Source organism: Ambystoma mexicanum, chromosome 4q (genome assembly GCF_040938575.1).
Source record: "Ambystoma mexicanum isolate Mex_15411 chromosome 4q, UKY_AmexF1_1, whole genome shotgun sequence".
NCBI lineage: Eukaryota > Metazoa > Chordata > Amphibia > Caudata > Ambystomatidae > Ambystoma > Ambystoma mexicanum.
The window spans coordinates 381,455,899-381,475,667 of record NC_090928.1 but is presented as its reverse complement, the minus strand read 5'-3'; the positions used below and the strand labels follow the sequence as shown (position 1 = coordinate 381,475,667).

Below are 19,769 nucleotides of genomic sequence, written 5' to 3'. Positions count from 1 at the left end.
TATTCAAACTTTTTATTAGAAAAAGTTTAATTACAAAACACAGAACACAAGCCAGAACACAGCAATAAGATCTCCCCCCCCACAAAAAAACAAAAAAGAAACCACGGCAGAAGCCTAACCAGCTGCATTTCCTTCCAATTTTGGCCACTTTTCACATCTTTTGATCGTTGGGAAGAATTTTATCCAGAAAATGAATCACCTCACACGTTAGCTGCACATTATTGCTTGATAGCATCTTGAACCACCATTCCACAGAGTTACCGTTGAGAGGAGCATATTTGCCTAAAAGCAAAGATCTCTCACTTACTAGCTCCTCACATTCAGTTATTAGATGTTTCAGGGTCTCTTCGGTGGTCAGACAGAATCTACAGATATTGTCTGTTGTATTAATATCATGTCTGGTCCAAAGTACATCTTTTATGTGGTAGGCATTTAATCGTAGTCTCAAGAATTTATTACGATGGTATCTGGACGGAAATTGCTTTAGATATTTTGGTAAATTATCCAAGCTGTTTGCCGCTGTCCCTAAGTCCAATGAAGTCTTCATGTCTGCTCGATTTGCTGCGTTCTGTATCCAACTCCACTGGCGTAGTTTTTTTTTTTGCTCCTTGTGGTGTGGCCATCACCATTTCCCACTTGATATCAGCGGCATCGACAATTGTTTTAATTTTGTTGACCCAACTGCTTAGCAGACCTTCATGCGGTTGTTGCGTAGTTGCTGACAAGATTCTATAGGCAGGCGCAGGATCATTCAGATGTATTTTCCTGACAGTTGAAATTGATCTCCATAGCACCGTAGCATATAAGGAATCGAGACCAAATTCATGTCTAATGGCTTTTATTGAGACATATGACGGGAGCTTGAGGACTCGTCTCCAAAACCTCCCCTCAAAGGTGTCCCAGCAAAGCGAACTTAGGTTCCAACCTGCTTCAGCGCCGAAGGTTATTGCCGGGACGACTTTCTGTTTATAGAATGTCAACACTGGTATTGATGTAAATTTGCCATACTCCGCATGTATGCGGGCTCCCTGTAGACAAAGGCCGTCCATCCGATTTTTTAGATCAAGCAACCAATCTACTTCTCTTATTGAGTTGTTAAAGAAAATTCCTAAATATCGAATCGAGGAAACAGTTCCTATATTCTCGTGACCAATGGACCACTTGAATGAACGATCTTTCTTGGTTAGCACCTTGCCAATGGTCAGAATCTTTGTTTTTTTTTTCATTTATTGTTAGATCATTGTCATCACAATATGCTTGAAATCTAACCAGGAGCCTTTGTAGACCAATTTGTGTTAGGTCCACTAACACAAAGTCGTCAGCGTAGATTGCCCAACTGGCAGAAAACAGACATCGTTAAGTGCTGCTGAAATGTCGGAGATGTATAGTTTAAATAGTAACGCTGCCAATGGGCAGCCCTGTTTCAGACCTCTGTTTGTTGATATTTTATTTGATAACTCACCCAGTGCATTCATGCGTACTCGCATTGTGGTATTTGAGTGTAGGGCTATCACTGGCTGTAATAATGATGATGGACATTTCCACTTATCCAGCTTTCCCCATAATTTGGCTCGGTTTATTGAGTCAAAGGCTTGACGCATGTCAATAAATGCTAGAAAAAGCTTTGACTTTTTCTTTAGCGTCTCCAATTTTAGTAGATTTAATATTAGCAGGTTCACCTCAGTCCCCACGCCTTTGGTAAAACCTGTTTGTCTGCAGTCCAACAGATTCACATCATTGGCCCATCTTGTAAGTTTGAGCTGTAAACAAGTTGCAAAGATTTTGCCAATTGTGTCCAGGAGGGCAATCGGGCGATAATTTGAGGGGTCGTCCCGACTGCCCTTCTTAAACACCGGTACAACAACCACTGTTCGCCATGACTCAGGAACATCTTTCATTGTCGCAATCAGTTCAAATAGGTAGGCAATAAAGCAGGACCAATTTTCTTTTTTTTTCCTTTAGCATGATGTTTGTTATGCCATCAGGCCCTGCCGCTCTTGAATTTTTTAGATGTTGAATTATGGCAGCGATATCTTCTGTGTTCTCCAACACGTCCCAAGATTCACTACATGCCGCTGACTGAATGGATGGGCCCGATGGTCTGGATCCGAATACTTTGGAAAAGTGATCTTCCCATTTTGTTCTCGGAATTCCATTTGCCTGCATCGAGTCTTGATTTAAGGTACCTTGGTTTAGGATCTTCCAAGTTTCTCTAGAGTTATGATTCAAGATCAGCTTTAACATCTGTTCTCCTCTTTCCTGATCCCTCAAGAAGACAAAGGACTTTAGCCAATTCCTGTATCTCAACTTCCGTTTTTTAATTTGTGATTCTATGTCAGGTCCTTATTGTCGCATGAGCTGTCTAAGATCTTTACGTAGAAGCTTTTTTTCGTTGTGCACTGTGCGGCTAAAGACATATTTCTGTTCTTTAGTCTATTTGGCTTTTGGTTTAGTTTTAATACGAAATTCTGAAAACAGTGGCGCAAGGTTTATTTTGCTTCTTGGTGAAAGGTTTCCCAACCTAAAATTTCGGGAGAACTTAGTTAATTGTGCTGCATTGATACTAAGTCTGTTCCCACCGTGATTGATTGTGACTGCGGTCTCATATGTTCCCCCAGGCGTATATTTGTCACACTTCCAAGTTAGATGCAAGGGATTGTGGTCACTAGTAGGGCACGTTTTAATTTCAAGATCTTCTATGTCAGGCCACGCATTATTTGAGATCCATATGTAGTCCAAGTTTTTGTGCATAGGGCCACAATGCCAAGTCGACTTTGGTGGATTGTCACTTTTAGTCATCCCATTTAGCATTTCACAGTCACGGGTTTCCATAGCGCCCTGCCATTGCAGTCTTCTCTCCACGTTGGTGTCAACTGAATCATTTGTGAACCCTTTTGTCTGCTGGTTGCCATCAAACCACGAGCAATTTAGGTCGCCACATATGATTATCTGAGGTTTATGACATTTCAGCAGACTTTCATCTATGACAGATGTTATTGCTTCCAAGTAGGCACTAGTTGAGATCATCTTTGGATTCCAATAGGTATTGATCAGGAGTCATTTTTTTGGATCGTCAGAGTTTGTTGGCTTGAATTCCATCAGAATTCCTTGGACAAATAAGGTAGGCATGTATGTTTTACTTGTTACCCAACCATATGAGTTGTTGAGCATTATAAGTAGCCCCGAAAAAGGGCGGCCAAACTGGTTTTTCCCTGCAGGATTTAAAAATATGGAGTAACCATCCCTTGCCGGTGGAACACGCAACCACGTTTCTTGAAGGCACAGTGCAAAGTTATTATCTAGACAGAAAGGTATATCTTGAAACAGATGGCTGAAGCCCCGTGTGTTCCATGAGACTAGCCCGCAAAGCACTTTTCCATTCTGCAGGTCTAGTTAGTTCCGTCGCTGCATATCCATTTTTGCTCCCACTTTAGCTGAAGGGACATTTCCCATTACTGTAGGCTGAATTTTAAATACATCCTTTAAAATGTCTCTCCGCTTTTCGTTCGTTGTACGGAGATCTTCAACCGAGGATGTACTCTCTGTCCTGTGTTTGTTGTGATCTTCTTTTTGGCATGAAACCTCGAATCCGTAGGAGAGGAGTTTGTCTTTTGCTGATAGCAGTGTTTTTTCTACTGCTTGAGAATGGATATGTAGTAATACCTGATCAGAACAGGTCTCTGAAAGATATTCCACTATTCGGATATCTTCCAACATGATTGTGCGCAATGATGGAATTACGTGAAGTAAGCGCATCACATTACTTCTATTTAAATTTACTTCGTTTCCCATCGGGAAAGATATTTTCAATCCGCACTTTCCCAGTCAAATTTTTTTCCACATTATTTTTTTGAAAGCGCACTTTAGGATCTTGAACAGTTTGTTTGGACCTTTGCGCTTGGGTTGATCTTGGATTCAAAGTTTTGTTTGATGGTTTCTTTTATGAGATTCGCCCGTTGGGTGAATGTCTGAGATCCTCGGTTCAGTTTTCAGACCCGACATCTGATCCACCCCTCCATCGGTGATTTGTTTCATTTTATTATTTTTTTTCGCTCTGCATCCGCACAGCGATTGATTTGATGGTTCAGGCACAGGAGGCGCTGCTCGCGGGGATGCAACTAGGTCACCATCAGTTTCCTCTCTTCAGCAATCATCAGCATCGATAGAATACGTAGACCAATCACACATATCTATTGTTTTTGATTCAGAGTCTAACCTTAGACGTTTTTATGGATTCATTTCCTGTCGAGCAATAGGCCGTTTGACTTTCATCGGCTCACCCTGTTGGTTGACTTTGTCGCATGTGGGTGCTTGGATCTTTGCGGGGGGCGCTAGCTGAAAGAGGCCTAGTTTGCGTGGTGTTGACAGGTTTCGTATAAACTGCTTAGTTTTTGCAGGATTCTGCTTTCGCCGACGTTTGTTGGCAGCTACCTTCGGCTTGTTGTTTGTGTCAATTGTTGTCATAGATAGAGCTAATGTCTTTGCAGTTCCCATAAAGATGCCAAAAGTATTACAATGGTTTTCTTTTGACATTTTTTGCGCATTCGCTGCCGGAGGCACTGGAGTAGTACCAATCTCCACTATCTCGATAGAGGGAGTCGGGTCCTGGGGTTTTTCTCTCATCTTACCTGGAGCTTGAATCGCAACAGTAACTGCTGGCTTCGCCACGGCAGCTTGAGCAGACGAAGATACCGGAAGGACCGTGGAACTCATCTGTTCTTGTTGGATGGCTATTTTAGCAGATTTTGCACTATCCTTGGCATGCTGACACCCATGTAGATTGGAATAAGGAGAAGGATTTGTCAGCCGATTAGAATCTAAATGGCGAAACCATTTCATACATTCAAGAATGGCATCCATGAGGTTAGCAGAACTTGTATGGTCTTTCATTGCCAGGTCACTTAATCTATGTTGCCATTGCAATGATAGATTTGCCTCCATTTCGCTCTTTTGTTGTAATAACTCGAAACTGTGTGTCAGGTCAGACAATTTGTTGACCAAGTTGGCCATCAGTGCACCTTAATCTCTTATAGATCCGCTTAATGATTCATACAGTTTTACAAAGGGTAACAATGCCAGAGACGTAGCAGCTAACACATTGTTGTGTATCTGGATTGAGGCAGCCACTGATATGTTGGCCTTCATTGCACTTTGCGGGTTCTGCTCTTTAGGTGACTGATCTTTTTGTGGTTGAGTTTGTGGATCTTCTTTGGAGACTGCTGAGTCGTCTCCAATATTTTGTGACTTTTCAGATGATGAATCATGACAATGTTGGTTCACCGACAGGTTCGCTGAACCTCTAGCACCATGAGGGCTTACAATTGTTCTCTTGTTGTTTAGGTGCGGGGTGCTTGTTCTTTATCTATTGTTTATGGGGCAGCGAGCCTCAGCGGTGCACACACTTTTTAACGGTGAGTTTGACTCCACGTGGCACTTGCCAATTTTTCTTTTGTCTGGGAGCGAAAAGCTTTTAACCAGTTTGGCTTTTATTCGTAAGTAATCTTCAGTTAAGCATTTAGACAAACGTGGATCTCGCTCGACAACGTCAAAGAAAAAGTTACTTTCTTACCTGGTAACGTTCTTTCGATGGGATGGTCCGACGACGTATTCCATATCTATGACAGGTAATGTCCACAGCTGTGCTGCTTCGGAAAATCTTTCGTGTCTGCGTCCTGAGTCGATGACGTCGATGCGCCGTCCCCGAGGACCTCCTCCGACGTCACCCTATGTGATAAGTAGGAAGCACGACGCCCATAGCCTCAGTTGTAGTTTTTTCCCAGAACGTGTGCCACCAGTCTTCTGCCAGTCAGACACACAAGGCCTTGCGGAACGCAAGCTGCAATCGCAAAAGAAATTCTGCAGCAGGGAAAGTAGGGAGGGAGTGATATGGAATATGTCGTCGGACCATCCCATCGAAAGAACGTTACCCGGTAAGAAAGTAACTTGTTCTTCGAGGGGATTGGGTCATCCGACGTATTCCATATCTATGACAGACTCCCAAAGCAGTACCAAGCAAGGAGGTGGGAAAGAATTTAGAATACAAATTTAGCATGCCCAATCAAATTGCGGAATAGAGAACTGCCTTGCCAAAGGCCAGATCTTGCCCTCTGATGGAATCAAGGGAATAGTGACGTACAAAAGTATGTACTGAAGCCCAGGTGGCTGCATCACAGATGTGACAAATAGGAACTCCCCTCTGCAGGGCAGTAGACGCAGCCACTATTCTGGTAGAATGGGCCCGCAAGCCAGCCGGAGGGTCCTTACCCGCCAAGCGGTAACACTCGGAGATAGCTAAAATAATCCAACGAGACAAAGTCTGTTTCGTCACAGCTTGTCCCAAACGCTTTCCAGCGTAACCAATGAAAAGTTGATTGTCCACTCTGACCCGGGACATGCGCGAAATATAAAAGCTCAACGCTCTCTGAGGATCAAGCCTATGGAGCCTCTCCTCTTCCTTACCAGGATGTGGAGGAGGATAGAACGCCGGAAGAACAACCTTCTGGCTCAAATGAAATTCCGAAAACACCTTCGGAAGAAAAGAAGGACGAACTCTAAGGACAACCCTGTCCTTGTGAAACACAGTGAAGGGTGGCTTAACTGAAAGTGCCTGTAACTCACTCACTCTGCGAGCGGAAGTAACCGCAACCAAAAAAACAGTTTTCAGAGTTAACAGCCTCAAGGGGCAAGAATGTAAAGGCTCAAACGGAGCACCCATAAGAAACTTAAGAACAAGGTTCAAATCCCAGCCTGGCACCAGAAAAGGTGACGGAGGTAACACATTAGTGAGCACTTTCAGAAAATGCGAAATTAAAGGAATTTTGAAATAGGAACAGACGAGCGCTTAAATATGGACAGCGCCGACAGGTAACCTTTAATGGTCCCCACTTGCAAGCCCCTGTGGGCCAAAAAAAGCAAAAAAGACAGAACCATGGGAATGTCACAAACAAAAGGATCCACATTCTTAACTCTGCACCAGTCGCAGAACTTTCTCCAACGGCAACGGTACAGAGACTTGGTTGCCGGCTGCCTGGCCGAGAGCAAAACCTCCATCACGTCTTCAGGGAGGTCCCAATCCTTATGCCTCAACCTTTCAGAAGCCAAGCATGAAGGTTGAGGGATCTGACCTCTGGATAGAGAACCTGACCCCCCTCCCGTGAGAGCAGATCGTCTCGGTAGGGAAGACGACGTGGAGGCCAGATGGACAAGTCGAGAAGGTCCGGGTACCACGTCCTCCGGGCCCACGCCGGACCAATGAGGATCATCCGGGAACCGAACCTCCGCAGCACTTGCGGCATAACGGGGACTGGAGGAAACGCGTACAGCAGTGGGAATGACCACTCCACCACGAACGCATCTCCTAAGGCTCCTTTTGGAGGAAATTCCCGTGAGCAACACCTTTCGCACATCCGGTTGACACTGGAGGCAAAGAGATCCACTTGAGGGGTCCCCCAAAGGGCGAAGATCTCCAGGAGAATCTCCTGAGCCAGCTCCCACTCGTGAGAGATCGTGCTCTGCCTGCTCAGAGCGTCCGCCGTCTCGTCGTCGTCTCCAGCCAGATGAACAGCCGAGATCGAAACTTCCTGCTGGATGGCCCAGAACTCGAGCTGCATCGCCTCCCTGCACAGCGGAAGTGACCCTGCCCCCCCCCCTTTTTGTTGAGGTAGTGCATGGCCACCGTGTTGTCCATTAGAATCAGGACACTCTTTCCGCGCACAGTCGGCAGAAAAGCCTTTAGGGCTAGCCTGACGGCCCTCAGCTCCAACAGATTGATATGGTGTCTGGACTCCGACGGAGACCAACGACCGCTGACTGTCAACTCGTTGGCATGAGCTCCCCATCCTTCTAATGAGGGATGCATCCGTCACGATCGTCACCTCCGACCAGGGCAGCCAAAATGGGGCCCCCTTCATCAGATTGCCCTCGACGGCCCACCACAGAAGGTCCCGGGCTACCGAGGGCGGCACCTGAACAGGGTCCGACAGCCTGCCGGAGGACTGAGACCACTGGAGCTTGAGTGCCCACTGCAAAGATCTCATCCGCAGACGAGCCTCTGGCACCAGAAGAATGCAGGATGGCATGAGGCCGAGCAGTCTCAAGAATTCGGACGCTGGGAGATTCTGGGCAAGCTGAAACTTGTGCACCATCTGCTGAATGTGAAGAGCCCTCACCTGAGGAGGAAAACACTGCCTCAGGGACGTGTCGAGCACTGCTCCGATGTACTGGAGCCGCTGCGTTGGAGTCAAATGGGACTTCTTTAAATTTAGGGTGAAGCCCAGCCTGTGAAGGGAGTGGCAGGTGATGGACAGATGATCCAGGACTTGCTCGGGAGAGCTCCCCCTGATCAACCAATCGTCCAGGTAGGGGTAGACGTGAATCCCCCCTTCCCTGAGATGCGCTGCCACCACCACCATGAGCTTGGTGAAAACCCTCGGGCGGAGGTCAATCCGAACGGCAGGACCCGAAACTGAAAGTGCGAGTCGCCAACCGCGAACCTCAGGTACTTCTTGTGCTTGTGCTTGGGATGGATAGGCACATGGAAGTAAGCATCCTTGAGGTCGAGAGACACCAACCAGTCCTGAAGTTGAAGGGCCTGGAGGACTTGCGAAAGAGTTACCATCTTGAACTTGTCCTTACTGAGGAGTTTGTTCAAACCGCGCAAGTCCATGATGGGTCTCAATCCCCCGTCTTTCTTCGAAATCAAAATATAAGGGGAATACCATCCCTTGTTCCTCTCCGCTACAGGCACCAGTTCTATGGCGCCTTTCTCCAGCAGGGCTTGAATTTCCTGCGCAAGGAGCGGATCCGGACTCTTCAAAGAGAGGCTCCCTGGTGGATTGTCGTGAGGCCTCTGCCGAAAAGGAAGACAGTAGCCATGGGTTATGATCTCCAGAACCCACACATCCGAAGTAATGGCTTGCCACTCTACAAGATGCTGCGCCAGCCTTCCCCCAACCGGCGAACCATGGGACCTGGCCTCATGACTGAGTGGTAGCGGCTGCGGCGTTGCCTGAGGGCAAAGAGGCAACTGCCCAAGCGGCCTTGACACCTCGAGTACCTTTATTTCCACCTCTGGCACTCTTACGATGGCCTCCTTGACTGCTAGCTCCCCTCGCTTTACTGAAGGACGAGTAATAGCGAAAGGAACCTCCCCTCCATTGCTGTCCCCTAGGACGAAAAGGCAGAGGTTGGGAACTGCAGCGCCCAACGACTTCGCTGCAGCTTTGGAGGTCTGCAACCTCTCAAGGCTCTCGTCAACCTTGCTGCCAAAAAGGTGTTCACCGTCAAAGGGCATGTTGAGGAGCCGGGACTGCACATCAGGAGGGAACCCAGACTTCCGCAACCACGCAAACCTGCGCATTACGGTGCTTGCCGCCATGGACCGGCTGACACAATCCGCCAAGTCCAAACCCGACTGAACGGCCTCACACATGGTATCCTTGCCATCCTGAACCATAGCAAGGAAACCATCCCTTCGGGAATATGTTCACCCGCTAATGCAACACAGTTCCACAGAGTGTGTGTGAAATGAGACAAGGCACATATGGAGTTGGCCGCCTGAAGCACCATACCCCCCGAAGAAAACACTTTCTTCGCCCAGCCGTCAAAACATTTGTCGTCCCTATCCGGAGGGATGGTAGGATACGACGCCTGCTTTGCCGGGGCCGTAGCCGTCTGCACCACCAAACTCTCCGGAGTGGGGTGCCTAGACAAGTAGCAGGGGTCGCTACTGGCTGGACGGTATTAATGCGACAAAGACTTGCCCACTGCCGGGAGACTCTCCAGAGCAGTCCAAGCCGCTGCCACCCTTCTCTGCAGAGCCATATCAAAAGGCAAAACCAGGTCAGTGGGTGGACCGAGATCAAGGATTTCCGTGAGATCATCCTGAACGAACTCCCCTGGGGGAGCTGACCAACCCAAGTACTCGGTAACCCAAGACATAAGGCGCCGATATGAAGAATTGGCATGAGTGCCAGGCTCCGGCCTACAAATCTCCACCTCCGGAGAGGTGTCCAGTCCACTGGCATCATGCAGCGACTGCCGCAGGTCATCAAACTGGCTATGGCCCGAGATAAGTTAATCTGGAACCGTAACCGGAACCAGGCCGCCACCAGAACCTTCATCACCCTCTGAAATGTACTCCAGGCGGGGAGAGGAAGACCTCTGGGGACCAAAACAGTGCCTGACCTTAGCCAGAGCCTTTCTAGGGGCAAACCCCGTACCACGGGGCCCCTCTGACACCACCGCTTCGAAAGGTGTCGAGGGCGCCGAATGAATCGGCGCCGGTGTCGACAGAAAAGGCGTCGACGTCGAGCAAATCTGCATCGACGTCAGCTGCAGAAGCCGGAGCTCCGAGCGTGTCTCTCGACGACCTAGGCGCCGACGGCGTCGACGACCCCCTCGGAGGCGGAGCCTCGAGAGAAATCGGTGACCTTGGCGCCACAGGCGTCAACGTCTTCTTCGAAGACGCCACAGGATCACACGGTCTCGAGCGCGTCGAGGACCGGGACCTGGAACAGGCATGGCGAGAACGGCTACCCTTGTCCGAGCGGGACCTCTCCCGCGAGCCGTGCCGACCACCCGAGCCCGAAGGCGTACGAGCGGTGTCTCTCGACCGGTGCCGACCGACCCCACTCAGAGGCGAGGACGGACAGGTGCCCTTCGATTCAAGAATCGCTAGCATCTGCTTCCCAAAGGAAGCCCATTCCTCCGGTGTCGCTTGCATGGAGGGATAAGCAACCCGCCAACGGGCGGAGTCCTCGGAAGAGGACGGGGAAGGTGACCTATGCCGGCGCTTCCGGGAATGCCTCGAAGAGGCGGAGGAGTGGCGAGACCGACTCCTGGAAGGAGACCCACTGGACTTCCAACGATGACGCGGAGAGTTGCCCCTCGAGTCATCCGTCGAAAGCCCTGCAGACCTCGACTTCCGGGGCTTAGACACCCCGCCTACCGACAGCTTCTTCTTGCGTTCCTGCAAGGCCTTTGCCGTCAGCGACTGGCAGTCGACATAGTCGTCCGTATCGTGGGCCTCCCCGAGGCACCAGAGGCAGGCATCGTGCGAGTCCGTGACCGACATCTTGGACCCACAGTCCCCACAGTTCTTGAAGCCCGGACGCGGGGTTGAAGATGAGAAAGACATCGTCACGAACAGGTCTTCACACAAACCGAACAGGTTCAACAAACCGAGAATTACAAACTCCAACGAGTCGAGGCGTACCGAGATTCACGAAGCGAACACGTTCACGGAAAAAACAGAACTGAGGCTATGAGCGTCGTGCGTCCTACTTATCACATCGGGTGACGTCGGCCGTCGGCCGTCGGTCCTCGGGGACGGCGCATCGACGTCATCGACGCAGGACGCAGACGCCAAAGATTTCCCGAAGCAGCACAGCTGTGGACATTACCTGTCATAGATATGGAATACGTCGGAGGACCCAATTCCCTCAAAACTCGATTTTAATTGGTCTGACGTTCTTAGTTGAGTGAGATCAAGAACTGCAGATTTGATATTCAATAACTCAGTTTTAGGGCGGTAAGGTACCTCTCTGTTAGGTGTAGTAGCACTAGCTCTATGTGGGCCAGCAGTCCGCGTCTCACGAACTTTTGAGACTCATCCATAGCGCCGCTTGAGCCGACATCAGCATTAGGGTTGGCAGCTGCATGATTAATTGAACCTGCAACGACACAGCCAAATGGAAAAGCAAAAGCCGTTTCTTTGAATTGCGAAGGCGAATGTAAACTCACGCATGTGTGGAGCAGCATTGAAGTTGCTGATTGTAATGCGGAGATGTGGCCAGCCGAATCCAAAGTGCACGCTAATTGAGCTCCAACCACTGGTACCGTCGGCGATTCCAAACAGGGCACTTCCAGGCCCATAGTGCACTTCATTTGATAGTCTTTCAACTGGGGATCAAACGACACTTCCCTTTGCTCGAGGGAGCTTGCTGGAATTTGCATTTCCATTAATTCTACATCTAACATCAAACGGCGATTGAAACGGCGTGGGGTCAATGGTTATATTGTGTGAGAGCCCAGGTCGTAAAACGCTCCCACTGTCATGCAGAGTAGAAGAAAAGGATTCAGATCTAATTACAGATCCTGGTTCAGTTAAAGCTTCGGGTACATCGACCTGTAATGATTGTAGCGATTGCAACGTTAGTGGTTCCTGAGCCTGCGTTGTAGTCACAATCTCCGAAATATTGTGTAGGTGCGCTGAGACAGGAGACTGTAAGGTAGGCACAGCTAACTGAGTGCAAGTTGGTAATAACAGTTCAGCGCTTACCTCACCATTTGTCTTAGACGATGGCGTGGGGTCGACGCCTCTAGGCAGTTTCGACTGCCGGCACTCAAACAGCATCTTTAGCCGTGTTTGGGGGCCCGGCACAGCCATTTTCCGTTGATAGCAATTTTCTTTGTTTTCACCAATCCTTTCGCCGTCTTGAGGTGGACTTGAGGCGGACTGGACAGAATGGGACTCTACGGGACTCCGCGCGGCGCTTCGCGCCAGCAACACCTTTTTAAAGGTGGAGTCAACCAGTTTAAAGGGCCAGTCAAGTTAAGGAAAAGCAAGGCACACAGTAGCAGCAGCTCCTCTCAGCAGAAAATCCTGGGCAGACTGGGACTCTACGGGACACATATGTTTTCATTTAACTCACTCCTACCTTTATATAGAAATAATATTCTTATCTCAAAGTAACGCTCGTCCATCACTGCGGATGCTAAGATATGTGACACACTGGCATGTGGCATTTCTGTGAGACAAAATGCAAATTTGCCTAATTCGCCTCCGCCAATTCATCTCAGTGAGAAAGCATGCCATCAGCTGTCACATCCCATTGCTAGGGGTGATAAATTGAGCAGGATACCAGAGTTCAAACCTATAGCTGATGCTTGATTCAGGTTGGTTTCTCCCAATTGCCACTTTTTAAAGTTACATTTTTCTGTGCACTTATATTTCACATTTTCAACAAAAACAAAGTTTATTCATTGCACTGGCCTATCAAACTCCAATCAAATGTCCACATTTTCAAGATCTGTAGATTTCATAAGCATGACCCTGGATTTCTGTAAATTAAATAAACACATAAAGCAGCATACAATATAAGTTTGTTTTCTTTCTGTAACTTGAAATTGTTGTTCCTTTTCTCATCAGCTTAAGCAGTTTCCTGCTTTTAATAAACGTTGAAGATTATTTTCTTGTACTTGAGGTGTTTATCTCGGGCCTTGTCACTATATTTTGATGTGAGGGCACTTGAAAATATTGCACGTGTTTTTCAAATACTGTGCGCAGGCCATAGCTTACATGTATGTTGTTAAAATACCACGTTGCTCTGAATCTTTTCTTTTAATTAGATTAACCAATATTTTACTGTGGGCATTTGTATGCCATTAACGCCAATTCTGCGGTTTAGTGTTCAAATGCTTTCTTGCGAGGGAATTATACTCATTTTCCCACAATGCAGTGGTTCAGTACTCACATGTTTCCTTGCTTCGCTGGAGGCATTTGTACATTTCCCACAATGTACCAGATCAGTATTCAGTGGCGTTACAATGGTGCTTACCAAGTTCCTTCACTAGGCTTCTCTGACCTCTTATGTCAACATTACCCCCTTTGGTTTGTGGCACTGGGTCCTCTATTTTCAGCTCTGCTTTTTCCACTTCCCCTCAGTAGCATTTACAGATCTGCAACTTTGCTGCTACACTTGCTATGGACTTCTGCTGGTTCTACTTCTCACTTTATTCCTCTTCATGAGTTTCTCCAAACATGATTGCAGCTATAAATTAAATCTCTTGAAGTAACAATTCATCAACTACAATGTCTGTCCGCCTCTGCACTTGCATGAAAACCAACTTTTAGGTCAATTTATCATTTTCAATTAATCCATCTTTGGTCTTTCCTCATTCCTTCTCAATATCTCAGCAATAGGGAAAATAAATGTTTTCCATAGTGATATGCTTAATATCAATACTGAGATTAATGTAATTCTTATTATTAAAATAAAGTGGTTTATTCTTTATTGTTATAGTGACCCTTTGCTCAGTTGGTTAACAGTCTATTTAAACTGTGTGGGAACTTTTTCAAAATCCCAACACAAAAGCCCCTTAAGCACTAAAAATTCGGGTGTTCAAATTTGTGAGATTAAAAGGCGGAGATATTAATTATTTTTGGTCCACGCAGCCAAGAGTGCATGGTAAACTTTATTGTAAAAATGACCAGCATGATATTTTGACAGTAAACCTACAAAACCGTGTTATTTGAAATGCACTCTGCTTACAGATGAAAGAAAGTTGAGGAATGACATGCCAAGTGAGACCGGGTAACAGCCAATGCGGTGAAAGATGTCGGGTTTGGCCTATGCTGCCAGCTGCAGGCATTGCTTCATTAATAGTACATCTGACAGCGTGAGCTATAGAGGGAAAAAATGTGTAGCGGTGTGCGACGGAATTCTTGCATTAGCACAATCCTGCCATTTATTTTATTCAAGTATTATTTGTGGCTGCAATGTGAAATGAAGTTACACATCCATTTGGAGCTAGTGAATTAGATCCAGCTGCGACAGCGAATTAAGAAGCGATTAATGGGTGAAGCTTGCTCCAGTTTGGATGCCGAAACAAACTCATTAGGCTTTTAGAGCAGCTATAATGTGTGTACTGTGGAAACTGTTCGGTGCTATTCACGAGACTTTAACGATAAACTCAGAGCATTTCCCGCAGAGCTTCTGATGCTATTTTCTTTATAATAACATGTGCGCCGCAAAATCCAGCCAAAAAGAGGTCCTTTGTTTTTCCACTTTGTTGTGGCCTCTCTCCGCTTTACGTTTCTTGAACACAGGTAAATAAAGCCATAATCCAGATGGTGCGACAGATGTGGGAGCAGCACTCTGAAATCAACAGACAGTGGGCAATACTTTGCATTTTCCCTTTTAAACGCTAACTAATATGTAATTCGGGATCTCCGGTGTAGTTAGCATCTGCTCCCTTCGGCCAGCCAAAGGTTACAGGTGTTCCTGATGTCATTTCACAGCTAGGGCTGGGCCTGGACTGTGAGCGAGTGCCCAGGCTCTAATCTTCCCCGACCACCTACCAGTTCTGTCACGCTGGGCCTCCATTTGCTGCAGCTTCTGTGTCAGCTCCTGCTCGCGCTTCTGGGCCTGCAAGGCCAGGGCCCTCGCATCACTGCTGAGGCTTTGCTGAATACCTTCGTTTTCGACCCTACAAAATAAAGTTGAGAGACCAGAAAGCCAATTATACTCGAGTTTATTTGCAAAAACGAATGATTACACTTCACGAAAAAACATAATATTTGCTCATTTCTGGCGTGGCATTGCCTTCTAATAAGCAGAGCAGCACTAGCTCGTGGCAGAAAAAAGATTACTCAGCTATCCTTTAAAATGGAAAAACTCCAAGTAATGGCTGAGGTTTTCAGGTAGGAATTCTGGGTACCACTAGTGTCGAGGGGGCACAGGAGGGCAGTGCCACAAGGAGAGGCGTTGCTAGGGGGTGGGGTGTGAGGGGGCTGTAGCCCCGGATCTTTACCAGACCTTGCAACACCCCTGGCCACAAGCATAGGGCAAGTCCGATGAGACCCCACTTGACATAAGAGCAGGTGGCCATGAACCTCGGACCCTTCTTGCTACTCCCGCCCCTCAAACCACTGCATTTTCCTATTTTGGATGCAAGGCGCCAGACGCCATCCAGCTGGTCCTGGGTCCACAATATACATTGGGGTCTCCGCTAGATTGCATGCGATCAGGACTATAACTCAACTCCCAGGAAAAATATATACAAATTAAACAACATTAAAAACAGCCATTTTCTATGCAGGACTGCTGCTAGATTGCCCTGTGTGCTGGACCACCAGTGGGATATGCAGTTTTTCACCTAGCAGTTTTCCTACACACTAGGGGGTAGTATTGGCTTTCTAGCTGCTGAATATTGCATGAAATCCCAAATTAAGATTATGGTAATAGCAGAAGGACTACTAAAAAAGAACCCTAACAGCGAATATCACAGATCAAATTTCCTAGGAGTCTCGGTATGAAAATAACCAGGTTACTCACCGTAGTGACCACCTTACTCCTAGTCCATAGTCCCCTTTCCTCCATACTTACGGGACATTCCTCCGTCCTGTGGGAGGGGACCGGAGCACTTTGTAAAAGCATCAGAATTTTGCAAAAATGTTGTCCTTCCTCTCTTTTACATGGGGTACCACACACTGCCGTAACCCCGCCCATCTTAGCTCCGCCCAGCATCTCGTCCATCAGTCCTTTTCTATCACCAGGTCTGCGACCTTTAAGCAATAATAAAGCAACCTTATTAGAGGGGACGGCACGCGGGTTTATGGAGGAAAGGGGACTATGGATTAGGAGTAATGTGGCCACTAGGGTGAGTAACCTGGTTATACTCCTACGTCCCGTCCCCTTTCCTCCATACTTATGGGAGATTCCCAAGCACTCCTCACAGGAACTACGGGTGGATGGAAACCCCTTACTGAAAAAGGTTCTTCAGCACAGCTTGGCCAAACTGAGCATCAGATCTGGAGCTCAGGTCCAAACAGTAGTGTTTACAAAAAGCCGAAGGGGAGGCCCAGGTAGCCGCTTTTGCGATGGTCTCCCAGGGGACATATTTTTGAAAGGCAACCACAGCTGCCTTGCCCCGTACCAGGTGTGCATGAATCCTTTTAGGAGGCTGCAGACCCTGGACAGTGTAAGACTCCATAATACAGCCAGCGATCCATCTGGAGATAGTCGCTTTAGAGGCCTATTTACCTTGTGGATTACCAAAAGGCACCAATAGTTGAGAAGAACTCCTAAATTCAGATGTTCTGTCCAGATAGAACGTAAGAGCTCTTCTAACATCCAAGCAATGCAAAACCCTCTCTGCTTCTGAAGCATGATTTGGAAAGAAGACAGGCAGGGAGATTGACTGATTCAGATGGAAATCAGAAACCACCTTCGGTAGGAAAGACTGATTTGTCAGCTGGACCACCTTATCCCTGTGGAAAACCAAGAAGGGATGCTCCACCGACAGAGCTTGGAGCTCACTCACGCGCCTAGCTGAAGTAACGGCGACCAAAAAAGACACTTTCCACGAAAGGTGCTTAAGATCTACCGTGGCCATTGGTTCGAACGGCTTATGGCACAACGCAGTAAGGACCACATTCAGATCCCACGTCGGGTGCGGCTTGCGAACCGGAGGGTAAAGATGCGTTAGACCCGTGAAGTGTCTCCTAATCACTGGATTTGACAGCGAATAAGACCACTGGTCCGTGGATAGATAGGCGGCTATAGCCGAAAGATAGGTTCTGCATGACAGAACATGAATGCCTGACTCTGCTAGTTGAGAAACGAAAGACAGCACAATGTCAATCATAGCCACCCTGGGGTCCAGCTGTTTGTCTAAGCACCAGTGACAGAACCAAAGCCATGACACCAAGAATTCCGAAGAGCTTTTTGCGTCTGCCTCATCTTGAGCCGAGCAAGAGGAAGAGCCAATACACAGGAGGCCATGAGCCCCAGAAGCCTCTGGAACCACCAGGCCGAAATGCTCTCCGACTGCGCAAACATCTGATATGTGGCCAACAGATCCGCCATTCTCTCCCCGGTTAGGTAAACTCTGCAGTCGATCGTGTTCCAACGAAAACCCAGGAAAGTCAAGTCCTGAGAGACCGTCATGGAAGATTTCCGCCAGTTCACTGACAGCTCAAGGTGGAACAGGAGCTGGAGGAGAGACTGAAGATTGCACGCGGCTTTCAGGGGGCAAGGACTGCGCAACAGCCAATCGTCCAAATACGGATACACATGGATACTCTGAAGCCGAAGATAAGCTGTGATAACCGACATCATCTTCGTAAAGACACACGGTGCTGAGCTGAGGCCAAAATGGAGCACTCGGAACTGGAAGTGCTCCTCCCCCACAGAGAAACACAGGTATCTCCGGTGTGGATTCCAGATCAGGATATGCATATATGCATCCAGAAGGTCCACCACGCTGAGCCAATCGCCCTTCTGTAAAGAGGACTTCATCTGACCAGGCGTGATCATCTTGAATTTCTCTTGGGGTAGAAAAAGATTGAACTGGGAAAGGTCTAGGATGGTGTGCAGGTCAGCCTGGTTGGATTTGGGTACCATAAACAGTTGGGAGTAGAAGCCCTCCCCTCGCTCCCCCAGGGGAACAGGTTCCACTGCTCTGAGATCCAGTAACTTCTGGATCTCGGCTCTGAGGGAGGGCGACCCAGACAACTGGAAGGGAGGATTGATGGGTGGGGTAGGGGGCAAGGGGTAGGCGGAAGCCCGCCCGAGCGACTGACAAGACCCACCGGTCCTCGGTGATGGTCTGCCACGTATCCCAATGAGACACAATGCGTCCTCCCATCGATGCCTCGTGCGAGCGCAGAAAACCCTCATTTAGTTGGTTTTTTCGGTGGCGGCACCACCTGAACCAGAGGAGGAGGCTGAGGAGCGGGAGAAAAACCGACTCCGTTGCTGCCTTTGGCGGGAATTTCCCAAAAGGGTGTCAACCCTGCAGGATTTTCAACCTAGAAAGCCCCTGAAACCAGAGAATGGCCGAGGCTGCGAAAATGATCTCCGAGTCCTAAAGGGTGGTTTTACCAGGAGAGACAAGGACTTGGCGGTCTGAATGCTGTCATTCGTTTTGGTCAGCTCCACATCCGTTGTAGAATGAAAGAGCTCCTTTTCATCGAAGGGCAGAACCAAAACTTTATCCTGCACCTCCTTAGAGAACTTGGTGGCGTGCAGCCAAGCCTAACGAGAGGTATCCACGCCAAGCATAAGACCCCGGGCCGAAGTGTCGACATAATGCGTCGCAGCCTCCAGCAGATCTAGGGCCAGGACCCTTGCATGCGACAGTCCCGCCCTAAAATCCTCAAGCTTTTCAGCGGGAATATACTCCTCAAACTCCGACAGACCTTTCCACATTTTGATATTCGCCCCCGCTAACACCAGTTCTGCATTGGCTTGATGCAATTGTAGGGCTGAGTCAGCGAAAATCTTCCTCCCAAGGGAGTCCAGAAGCTTATCCTCTTTGCCCAGGACCTGTGTAGTCGTCGTAGAAGAAGATGCTGCAGGCCTGGATTGCAAAGTGACCGCAGCCACTACCGTGGAGCAGGGGGGCGGACATGACGCTAAGGTCACCTCTTCCGAAGAATGGAGCCTCTAGCGCGCGTCAATTTTTTTGCTGACAAACAGTCCAGAGTGTGGTTTCTCCCAGACTCTGCGGACCTCGACCAAAACGACTTTCTGCAAGAACAAGACGGTGCGCTCCAAAGGAGACAAGGTGAACGCCCCGAAAGCATGCCCTCCTGCGGAGCAGGTGCCTCAGGTACTGGGACATCCAACAGAAACATCATGTCCAGCACCCAGTCGTGAAAAGCTCTGATAGAGTGGGGCTGGTCTTCGCTGTCCCGATCACCCTGCGTGTCGTCCGACAGGTCTGAATCAGGCTGAGCCGCATCGGGCACCACAATGACCTTGTCCACTGGGGACAACGGCCCCGCAGGCAAAGGCGGCATCGGCGGAACCACAGGAACCGCAAGTGAAACCAACAGCGCAGGCGGGCATATCTCCCTGAACAAGCCTCGAAAGTACGCCTTCAATGGGTCGGAACGCATACGTTTTTGAAACTTGCCGAAAAAGGCATCCTCCACCGACGGTTTAGGGGCGACAGGAGGAGGCCTCTCATGAGAGGAGTAATTCCAGGGACGCAAGGGAGAGGATTGCCAAGAGGGCCTGTCGCCAGTGGTGTTCACATAA

The 19,769-nt window shown here is 48.3% G+C and overlaps 1 protein-coding gene across 6 annotated transcripts in view; it reads right to left on the bottom strand.

Moving 5' to 3' along the window:
- Positions 1-19,769, bottom strand: part of SDCCAG8 (SHH signaling and ciliogenesis regulator SDCCAG8) — a 2,836,880-nt gene that overhangs the window by 1,082,911 nt on the left and 1,734,200 nt on the right. For all 6 annotated transcript variants that reach the window (XM_069607958.1, XM_069607955.1, XM_069607954.1 and 3 more), the window contains one exon: positions 15,083-15,210. In XM_069607958.1, coding sequence (XP_069464059.1) covers positions 15,083-15,210 — 128 coding nt within the window. The remainder of the gene's footprint in view (positions 1-15,082; positions 15,211-19,769) is intronic.